Source organism: Stenella coeruleoalba, assembly GCF_951394435.1.
Source record: "Stenella coeruleoalba genome assembly, chromosome: 6".
Classification (NCBI taxonomy): Eukaryota; Metazoa; Chordata; class Mammalia; order Artiodactyla; family Delphinidae; genus Stenella; species Stenella coeruleoalba.
In genome coordinates this window covers 69,872,101-69,884,226 of record NC_137151.1, presented here as the reverse complement: position 1 = coordinate 69,884,226, position 12,126 = coordinate 69,872,101, and the positions used below count along the sequence as shown (strand labels likewise).

General features: G+C 34.9%; 1 protein-coding gene across 1 annotated transcript in view; it reads left to right on the top strand.

Moving 5' to 3' along the window:
* Positions 1 to 12,126, top strand: part of CIRSR (corepressor of RBPJ and splicing regulator) — a 40,227-nt gene extending 28,101 nt beyond the window's left edge. The window contains exons 8-10 of the mRNA XM_079923656.1: positions 8,447 to 8,553; positions 9,613 to 9,698; positions 10,913 to 12,126. Coding sequence (XP_079779782.1) covers positions 8,447 to 8,553; positions 9,613 to 9,698; positions 10,913 to 11,579 — 860 coding nt within the window. The 3' untranslated portion in view covers positions 11,580 to 12,126. The remainder of the gene's footprint in view (positions 1 to 8,446; positions 8,554 to 9,612; positions 9,699 to 10,912) is intronic.

The window sequence follows — 12,126 nt, the reverse complement described above, 5'->3', positions numbered from 1 at the left end:
CCCCTAAGTCTTGATTTAATTTTTGTCGAAGAATATTACACTAAGCTGTAGTACTAATAGCAGTTTCCTGCAGTAGTACTCCCACATGCTGCTCCTCCATCTTTCCATCAACCTATCATGTTGGAGGAATTTTTGTTGCTTGAGAATATGTTTGGGAAATTTAACAAAATAATTGTCTGATCATAAGCTTGTACTAGAAGGACACCTAGGAGCATGCTGGAGGGACTTTGTTTAGAAAGAAAGATGATAAACTCAGTTGCCCTTCTGGCACATCCCGCCCTTATCTGTTACGGAGTTCTTTTATGTAACTCCTTGAAGAAGTTGAATCCTCCCAGGATAGCTACTGAGATAGCCCTACATCTGATGGCAGAATTTTTTTTAAATCCTTCAACGTAATTCTACTGCAGAAAAAGTATTTGTGTTACCAGAATCCCTTTAAAGCTAAACTCTTCAAATAGGTGGATATTAAAACTAATAAAGGATCGACCTCAAAATAAAAAGGAAAGTTAGGCAGGCACCACTTCTCCTCTCCTTTAATATGTAGTTGTGTGGTTTTTTGTTATTGAGATGTATGAACTCTTTGTATATTTTGAAAATTAAGCCCTTGTCAGTAGTTACTCAGCCATAAAAAATAATGAAATAATGCCATTTGCAGCAACATAGATGGACCTAGAGATTGTCATACTGAGTGAAGTAAGTCAGAGAAAGAGAAATGTCATATGATATCGCTTATACACAGAAACTAAAAAGAAATGATACAAATGAACTTATTTACAAAACAGAAACAGACTTACAGACTTAGAGAACAAACATATGGTTACCAGGGAGGAAGGGTGGAGGGAAGGGATAGTTAGGGAGTTTGGGATTGACACGTACACACTGCTGTATTTAAAACGCATAACCAACCAGGACCTACTGTTATAGCACAGGGAACTCTGCTTACTGTTATGTGGCAACCTGGATGGGAGGGGAGTTTGGGGGGGAAGGGATACATGTATGTGTATGGCTGAGTCGCTCTGTGGTGTACCTGAAACTATCACAGCATTGTTAATCGGCTATACTCCAATATAAAATAAAAAGTTTTAGGGACTTCCCCGGTGGTGCAGTGGATAAAAATCCGCTTGCCAGTGCAGGGGACGTGGGTTTGAGCCCTGGTCCAGGAAGATCCCACATGCCGCAGAGCAACTAAGCCCATGCGCCACAACTACTGAGCCTGCGCTCTAGAGCCCGCGTGCTGCAACTACTGAAGCCCGCGCGCCCAGAGCCTGTGCTCTGCAACAAGAGACGCCACCGCAGTGAGAGGCCCACTCGCTGCAACCAGAGAAAGCCCGCACACAGCAACGAAGACCCAATGTAGCCAAAAATAAAAATTAAATTAAAAAAAATATAACATAAAATAAGAAGTTTAAAAAAAATTTGATAAGTCGGGAACATACATGTTTTTAAATGCATGAGAAAACTAATTATCTAAAAAGAAATATTGACCTATTAAAGAGATTATTCAGTAAAACTTGTCAATTCATAGTGTTTCAAAGGTCAAATTGATGTTCTTGATTAGTACTTTAAATTTTGGCTATTTTAAGTGACTACAGATGGTTACTTATTTTGAACTATTTATAAACACTATTACAATTCAGTGATTAAATGTGTTGTTAGAGTGGCTATGCCTTGAAATTCCATTGACATTAACAAATTAATTGCAATCCTGTTCTGTCAGTAAATGGCTCTGCTCTGTGTTAAAGGCATATGTGGGGCTAGTGGAGGCTACACCTCCCCTAATCTCAAAGGGGTATTATGATTCTCAGATCCCAATCATAACTCTCTTTTACATGACTCTTCCTGTTAATATCATTCTATCTACTCAAGGTCTGCCAACTTCAAGTAAAGGAAATTAACTACTGATTACCTGGGTAAAGGAGAATGAATGAAATGTAGTCTACCTAGTAAATATTAATTCTACCCAAATCAAACTTAAGTTAACATGAACCTTCGTCATGTTCCACTCATTTATAATGCCATATTTTTTACCTTTCTCTAAATCCTATGAGTTTGAAAGTCAAACTCAGTTTCTAGTTCTTTCCTAGAAAGTATTGCTTTTCTGAAATATGTAATGTATCTTATTTATCTTTGTATTCCCAATGCTTTCCACAATGCACATGCTTACTAAATAATAGTTTAGTGAGTGGCTGAAGAGTTAGGCTTTGCTAACTATACTAAACATCACTGTTTATCATCTTATTCTCTGAATATATCTTATAACACAAATTTACAATTTATATTTTTCCTATTCTTTTATATTAACTAATTTTCCCAAAAAAGATTATAAGCTTGAAGGCAAAAACCAAGTTCTCCATTCTTTATTTTCAAGTACCTAGTGAGATAAAATAATAAGCCCTCAATAATACATATTGATTTGTAAAATCACTTTCTATGTTATATACTAGGGAAGAATAAGTTGAAATTCCCTATGCAGGGCTCTCTTCATAGTTTGAGAGAGATCTAGTATAGAAATGTAGTGAGAGTCTATAGTAACTCAGTCATTCAGTAATTACTGTTGACTGATTTAATTTATTTTTAAGTAAAATGCACTGGTCTTAAGTGTAGATTGAGTTTGACAAATGTATGCACCCATGTAACCAATGTTTCTGACAAATACAGAGCATAGAGCATTGCTGTCACCCTGGTAAATACCCTTCTATCCCCTTCCAGTTGGCATCCTCCACCTACAACTACTACTCTCATTTCTAATCCCATATATTACTTTTACCTGTTCGTGAAGTTCATATAAATGGAATCATACAGTATGTGTTCTTCTGTGTCTGACTTCTTTGACTCAACATACTGTTTTTGAGGTTCATGGATGCACAACTTTTCAAGAGCGTTCATATTCTCATAACTTCTTTAGAACATAGTGCTGACTTCTAATACTTCATGTTCATCACAACACAAATGATTTTTCTTAGTCCTCTAGGACTATGAATTCACTTTATTATCTTTATTCACTTTAGTATTTAGTGATAGTTGTATCATCAGTAAAATACCTGCATGTAAATTAAGTTGAAAATATAAGTGTGAAGACATAATCAGATATACCTCAAATATCTTTAACTTTATTGATTCTGTAAGGCAAGGTTGTTTTTTATAAAGTGTTTTTCACTAGCATACAATAAGGGCAGTTTCATCTTTCCCTGCCTTTGTGTATTTTCCAGACACACAGACAAAAATGAAATGTTTAATTTTTCTTTTACATTGTATGTCTTAATAGAGATCAAATTAGCTTTCTTCAGTATGAACTCAGGATAAGGGCAATAAGAAACCTTATTGTTTCCAGCCTCCACTAAGATGAACTGGCAACGTGTCAGGAAAATTCTCAGTATGGAGCAGTTTTATTACAATTCAGTACAATTGGTTCTTGCATAACCTTTAGAAAATCATACATAAAACATTCTCATCTATATAAATAAAAATCACCCACACACTTTATTAATAGCTTTGTTCACTTTTTCCCTGGGACTTGTGCTGCATGCTGTGCCCCCCTTTTCGGTCTTTTTTTAAGGTAACTTTCTATAAGCTTTCTTTAAAGCAAAAAGGTTAGGTAATGTTAGGATTCAAATACAAATGTAAGATAACTGTGATAATTCTCCCTCTTGATCGTGTACTATTACTAGTGTTTCTAAGTGTCCGTTTTACATTTAGTGACAGGGAGTGGCTTTTTCACAATATATAGTCAGTTTAACTGTAAGAAAGAAGGAAGAAATAAATGTCATACTTTTCATGGAAATAAGAATCATAATTCATTTGTGATGTGTTTGGGGGTTTATTTTCAAACCCACGCATTTTTAAGGTTGTATCACTGTTACTGTGACTACAATAAATACATGATGAAAGCAAGAACATACCAGGTTGAAGTCTCAGCCTTTTTTCCTTAGTCTAGTTCATTAGCAAAAATGTGTTTCTTTTCAGGTCTCATTTTCCTGAATCCAAACTTTAGAAAACTTTCCATTATTCCCCTAAAGTATGTGTTATAAAATACCAAAATAATGTAATAATAAGCCTCTAGATCTAACTGCTCATTTACAGTAAATACAAGGGCCAGAAGAACATATTAAATGACATCACTGCCCAGAATGGGGGAGATTCTACAGTACAAATGACCCAGTTTCTTCAACAAATGAATAGCAATAAGGGGGCAGTGGAGGAAAAGTGGCTACCTTTTTTTAGATTAAAAGAGATTTAAGATATGTGTCATTTGTACCTCAAAAGTAGAGAGGGAGAGAGAGACTTAAGAGATACATAAACCAAATGCAATGTGTGGAACTTGTTTGGATCCTAATGTGAACAAGCTAACTGTAAAAAAAATTTTTTTTGAGATAATTGGGGAAATCTGAATGTTGACTGGATTTTATAACTGTCAGTATTAATAAGTGTAACAAAGGTGTTAGGGCTTTATTTTTAAGAAATAGCCCATATTAGTGATTTATATACCAAAGTGATGTCTGAAATTTTATTTAAAATACTCTATCAAAAAAGAAACAAAAAACCCTGGAGGTAATAAATAAAACAAGGATGGCAAAACATTGATAATTGTTGAAGCTGTGTAGAACTCTGTGTAGAACTCTTTGTAGAACTCTTTATTCTCCCTAGGTTTGAGATTTTTTCATTGTATCAAGTTAACATACACACACAGAATGAGAAGGAAAATAATTAATCACCACTGTCATCACAAACAAAATGATATTCACTCTAGGAATAGAATTTTAGTCTCAGGAAGCAGTAGCATCCTATAAATTAAATTAGTGTATTAAATTTGGGGGAAGGAGGGGAAAGTATTTCTAATACAGCCATACTTAACCTGTAACTCAGTGTCCTTTTTCCCACTGAATACCATAAAACTGTAGAAGGTAATGCTTCATTTGAAAGGAACAGTGAACTTTGGAAGGAAGATAGCTCTGTCCTTGAGAAGAGCAGATGGGCCCAGGCTAACAGTGAGACACAGGAATATCTCTTCCTTCAGCATTAGTCTCCCTCCTGTGCCATTTGTGGGATTCACGTGGGACTGCTGTCCTCTAATTGGGAAGTCGGCGACAGGGCCTTTCTCACGGCCAGCACTTTTGACTCCTATATTATTCTCTGATAAAATACCTATCTTACTAAAGAACATTTTTTACCTTCTGTTGCTTCGTTCTATAAAAATGAATGCTCTTAATGAATAGATTAAACCCTTTACAAACATAATTTTGTACGACATAATTTGCCTTCTGAGAATTTATTTTTTCTGTGACATTGACTTCATGTTGTTTTTCTAGTAGAAAATAGTCTGGGTCTAATCAGGGCATAGAACTGAATACCATAGTCACAGTTAGTATTTTGGTGCTTACCCACATCACAGCAAAGAAAGTTTGCAAAATTAATGAATGTTGAAAAACAGTTTCTTCAGTGGACCAACTTTTCTAAGTTGGAACACTGGTTTTCAAGCTGTGGAGGCTTAACCCAGCCTGACTGAAGTGATCTAGAAAGGAGCCTTCACAAATCTACATTTTAAAACAAATGCCCTTTTTCTGAGTTCTCTAGAATCATTCTGCCATAGCAAATTTAAGAGCAAACCAAACCTTCCTGAACCCCAGCTCCATCTGTAATTTAAATTATAAAGGCATCCAAAAAAAGTAGTCATTTTGCATTTGAACATATTGTAAAATCTGTCTTCAACATACCTATATAATCTATTGATATTATGTCAATTAAATTTTGAGTTCTCAGAGAGCTGGAGTCATTTCTGTCAGGTTAACTCTGCATAGCCACTACCACAGTAACATGAAAGTATAAAGATACCTTGCTGAATATATCTTAATTAAACCTGACTTGTCATATCTTTCTAGAAGTTTTGATGATAGAAGGAGAAAGTTTAAGTACAAAAAGAAGTGAATAAGACTGGATTTTGAAAAATGTTACTATTAAGAGCATTTTTTGTGAAAAATATATAATAATCACAAAAGTTTTATAGCTACTGACAAAAATAAGAGTTACTATTTGTTAGGTACTTCACTAAACATTGTTTAGAGTCTTACAGTGTGGAAGTATATGCTAAGCATATGTACTACAAAATTTCAGTTGAGATTTTGGAGAAATATAAATGATGGAAGAGTAATGTTTGTTTTATAGTCTGAATAATCTCTGTCAGCCTGGGGAAAGAGAGATCATTTTCTTGAAGTAGTTGGAAGTACTGTAATGAAAAATTTTAAAGTATGTTTTCTAAAGCATTTTATTAAAATTACCCATCTTTTGATGAAAACTGATGAAATCAGTACCCTTTCATCATAATGGCCAAGCTCTTTAGCCCTTTACTGGAGTGGTTTTTATCCTAATTCTTAGCATGTTTGCTTTCTGAATTCATTGAACATCTAAAAAAGTTGTTGACAAGGAAATGTAGTTTTGACACTTCAGGAAAGACATTTTCTACTTTATAAAATTAGGTTACTACATGTGAAGTTTGAGAAGCCACCAAAGTGAAACACTCTATAATTAATTTAAAGCTATTAATTATATTAGCACTTCAATGCCATTTAGAGGCACTCCATACTAATATTTAAAGTTCAATTTTTGGGACTTCCCTGGTGGCGCAGTGGTTAAGAATCCGCTTGCCAGTTCAGGGGACACAGGTTTGATCCCTGGTCCAGGAAGATCCCATATGCCGTGGAGTGACTAAGCCCGTGTGCCACAACTACTGAGCCTGCTCTCTAGAGCCTGCGAGCCACAACTAGTGAGTCCGCATGCCACAACTACTGAAGCCCGCACGCCTAGAGCCCACCGCAATGAGAAGCCACCGCAATGAGAAGCCCGTGCACCACAACGAAGAGTAGCCTCCGCTTGCCACAACTACAGAAAGCCCGCGTGCAGCAAAAATATTTTTGCAGCCAAAAATAAATAAAATAAATGAATTTATAAAATGCAGTTTTTTACTTAACATATTATTATCAGTATTATCAACCAAATTGAATTTTTCTAGAAGTCATTAAAGTAATCCACAGGAAATTAAATTAATTGTATAAAAGAAAAAACAAACCAAAAATCCAGTGTTGTTTTAAAATGAAATATTAATATCAGTGAAATAAAGATGGTGCTTTATGATGTTTTTGTTTTGTTTTCAATTAAATAAGGCTTTTTCCTGCAGGAAATTAAAGCATCATATTATTAATACTTCCCATACACCAGTAATAGGCAGTTTTTTCTAATTATCTCCCTAATACCTATAGCCAACTTTCAATTGTTTTTGGTAATATGAGTAGAATGGTAAAGCCCAGAGTCCAATAAAAGTTATTAACCTACACCTGAACTTGTCTGACCAAACTTTTTACCAAAGATGCTATTGGCAAGAGAACAGATTTGAATTATATTGCCTATTGCCTTTTGTTTTTTTATGGTAACATGTAAGTGAGCATGCAAAATAAGTAGTAAAAGACCAATAAATCAGGGAAAAGGTAAAGAAATTAGATGACGTATTTAATCAACAAACTAGAGTATCAGTTTCTGAATATTTCTCTATCCCCCACCCTCCCTTATGAGTTCCTTGTTGGCAGGAACTGTCGTATTCTTACCTGTATTCCAGATACATTGCCCAGTACAGTTCTTTTAAGCCAGTGTAATGATTTAGGCCAGAAACTAAAAAGCTTCCATGAAATGTTGTCATTATTTGCTACTTGCAGGGAAAACAAAATGAAACTGGAATATACAAAAGAAGGAGGAAAGAATCTTTCCTATCTTATGTAAACATAATAATGTTTGAGGGAAGGGTGCAGATGTTTAAAATTTTTTAGTTTTAATTATATCTATGTTTAGTCCATATTATTTGTCTTTAGAGCATATTATGTGACCAAAAACAAGCTCACTTTTCAAAAAGTTTGGGGATTTTGTAAAAGTGGAAACAACAGCTTGTAGAAAATATAACACATACACACCTATAGCTAGCCTAAAATTGCTTGTCACCAACCCCAAACTAATGACTAGAAGTTTCAAACTCTGAAAATGTATATATGCAAGATTAACTAAAGTACTTGATTGTTACTGATAGCATATGTGTAAGTATCTCTTTTCAAATTGAATTCTTACTGAGAGAATAACTATTAAAAGTTTAATTGCAGTCTTTTATCATTTTGCTTTGATTTTATACTAAAAACTGCCAAGCAGATAACACTTAAGTGTATCTTTTTCAATATGACAAAGTTACATAAGAGAATCCCCTAGCACGTAAGAAAAATGCAATTATTTTCTATTCTGAATCTCCAGACTGCTGTTTTAGAAAATCATATCTGATTATTTGCTCAGCAGAAGATTATTGAGTTGATTTAGCTGTGATTTTACTTAACAAAGCTTCAGCTGCATTCCTACTGTGGAGTCCGAAAAAGGTAGAGAGTTATAAATGATACATTCAAACTGTGATTTTTGTGAACAGGACCATCGATGCACCCCTCAGAGCTAATAGCGGAGATGAGAAATAGTGGGTTTGCATTGAAACGAAACGTACTGGGGAGAAACTTGACCGCAAATGATCCATCACAGGTAATGATCTTTTTATCAGTAAGCTGAAAATGTCTATAAATCTAAATGTGATTGCTTGTGAATTGCTACTTAATGTTTTCCAATATGTATATATCCATAGGAAGGCAAGGTAGAGCAAAGAAAATGCCTAAAACGTATTTTGATTTTGCTTATTATTTTAACCTAAATTAGCAATGTTTTTAAACCTATATTTTAATAAACGAACCTGCTCCTCTGGGTTTATATGGATAAAATATCTAACTGATCTGGTGATACGGTTGTTACTTTTTCCTTCCTGCTAACTTACCCATGAAGTGACATTAAACAGAACCAATGGGAAGAAGTGTATAAAAGCAAACCCCTAAAAAATAGGGAAAATATTTTAAACAGTTACTTGATTAAAGTGTACATAGATCCAGAAAATGGTTGCGTTTAAAGGGTTAAATGCAGATGTTCTAATACAAACCATTTATTTCATTTAATGAGGAAACTGGAGCCCTCAGAAGTTAAGTGATTTCCCTGAGATCATGTGGCTTTTTAGAGACAGAGCTGAGACTAAAACCCAGACTCCCACTGGCATAAACTTGTACTGCTCTGAAAGAGTCACATTCCTTCTCAAACATTGCTAGGGATTGTACGTATAACGTATATATCATGTATTTGTACTGTTTACTATACTTGATAATGTACTGTTGAACTTGTAAAGGCGAAAATTGTGGATGTTTTGACCTTCTCCTAAAGTTCATGATCTTCCTGGTTTTTATGTTCCATTAAATTAAAAAGAAAATTGAGAGAGTAGAAGCCATGCTATAAACATTTTGTCTTTGCTTCTCTATCGTCCTCTCCTGATAAAGGTTGTTAATGGTGGCAAAGCAGTCATCTTAACCTCTTAGGGCATTATGATCCTCCTTGGCAGGTAGACTACAAAAATTTTTTAATTCCACTTTCCAATCCAAAATGTCATACTCATTTACAGTATGTCCCTAATATAAAATTTCTTATTTGTAAATGTTTCCTTTCCTGTCTGATAACTAACTTGTCTTATAATCTAGCAAATTAATGATGTCTTTGTTGACTTAGGAATATGTTGCAAGTGAGGGTGAAGAAGATCCAGAAGTTGAATTTTTAAAGTCACTAACAACCAAACAAAAACAGAAACTTCTCAGGTGATTAAAAAGTGTCTGTTTAATGAATTCAACTACATTTTTTCTTATGTTTCATCTTAGTGTCATATTCAACTCTGATCCTAAGTTTAAGGTACTTAAACCATGTATCACATTCATTTATTGATTTATTCTTCAGCTATAGTAGTACAATTTTATCTTTCTTTCAGTAATATGAAAATGAATGTAAGATTATATACTCAGTTTATACCGCAAAGTCACTGCACTTTTCAGAACATTTAATTTGGAAATAGATTTATTTGTAGGTTTTAGTTTTCATAGATTTGTATATATCTTTGCAGACGGTTTGTTCTGAGAAAATTGTGGGCCATGTATTACTCTTCTTACATTTTGTACAATTTTATGAGGAATGCCAAAAAATGCGTAAATTTAAAGTCAGTGTGAATCGTGTTAAACAGACTACCTCTGGATTAAAGAATCCAAGAAATGTCTGCTGAGTCCAACAGAGGGAGCTCATGATGTTTCAATATGTGGAGTTTTGAGAATGGCTGGACAGAATCCAGTGAAGACATTTTTATTTCAGAGTAACTCAAACGTATCATATAAACAAGTTACTCTTCTGAGAATGTGAAATACTCTTTAGAAATTCAGAATGCCATAATAGAATTGTCCTAATTATTTATTTATAAGTCTAAACAATTGTTGAAAACTAATATGTGATTATTTTATTTTATGTAACTAAAATAGAATATTAAAAAAATGTAAAATGTATTATACTTATTCAGACTTTCTGGAGAAAATGCCCTTGAAATTTGATAGTGTAATGTTATTGGGTATTTCCATATTTAAAATAGTACATAAAATTAATGTTTCATCTGATTAGAGCTTTATATTTCAGTTTGCAGTTGGTCCAGCTAATGTTACAAACTTTTCTTTATGCCAGGATGACCATTTATTTAGGGTGCTATATAATTACAAATTCTGATTCAGTAAGAATTTTTTTAATAGTTATTACTATTGAGGAAAGTATACTGAGACAGTTAATGCATTTTTTAATTTAAACTTATAGTATATGTGACTTGAATAATTTACAGGGAAGAAAATGATTTGTCATTTAATAAAAGTAAAGAATGTATTTGTATTTGAATACCACTTTTAATAGCTTCTAAGAAACTATATTGTCTATTCAAAATTTTATATTTGTCGGCGAAAGGACTGTTTTTACATAGCCTGTCACTGTTTTTTCCCAATAACAGGAAATTGGATCGACTTGAGAAGAAAAAAAAGAAAAAGAGAAAAGATAGAAAAAAGAAAAAGCTTCAGAAGAGCAGAAGTAAACACAAAAAACATAAAAACAAATCCTCCTCCTCTTCCTCTTCCTCCTCTGGTGGCACTTCAGAAAGCAGCAGTGAGAGTGACAACAAAGAAAAAAAAATACAGAAGAAGAAAAGAAAGAAAAACAAGCGTTCAGGGAATTACAACAGTGGTTCTGAAGAGACGGACAAGTCTAAGAAGAGAAAACTTGATGAAGAACGTTCTAGCAGTCACAGTAACAAGGAAAAGCCTAGGTTTTTAAAACAAGAGAGTTCTGGGGAGAAGAGCAAATGGAGGCATTCTGATTCTGACAGAAAGCCCAGAAGCCATAACCAGAGTCCAGAGGAGAGAGGATCTGGAAGAAATGAGAGAGGCAGCAGGAGCCAGAGCAGGGATGAGAGGAGTAGGAGAAGCCGAAGCAGAAGTCATGGTGGTTACAAGCCAGGAGAAATAAGAAGACGGCCACGGCCAAGTCCCAGTGAAGAGTGGGACAGAAGAAATGACACCAGAAGCCATGGCACAGATAGACACAGAGGAGGGAAAATGCACAGAGCATTATCAGGAGACAGGCGCACTAGAGTGATGCAAACAAAGAGAACGGAGACGTAGAGAGCAGAGACTTGTATGTGACGGTTACCTGGAAATAAAAATATCTCCACTTTCTTCTTGAATACCTTTAGCAAGGGCTAAATTATGTACTATTGTCTTTCTAATAAAACTCTATTTTAATTTTTCATCTCTGTAAACTGTTATATCAGGTACAAAACTACATGAATCCCATAAGAATGAACTTGGCAAATATTTGTAAGTGATCTATTTTGGGGCTGTAAAAATATTTTCTGTTGGGCTTCCCTGGTGGCGCAGTGGTTGGGAGTCTGCCTGCCGATGCAGGGGACGCGGGTTCGTGCCCCGGTCCGGGAGGATCCCACATGCCGTGGAGCGGCTGGGCCCGTGAGCCGTGGCCGCTGGGCCTGCGCGTCCGGAGCCTGTGCTCCGCAACGGGAGAGGCCGCAGCAGTGAGAGGCCCGCGTACCGCAAAAAAAAAAAAAAAAAATTCTGTTCATTAATGTTTCTTGTGCCCTATACTAAAACAAAAACCCCATGTAACTGCGTGACATTTTCTTTGTTCTGAAACATCATTAAAAGAATGACAGTA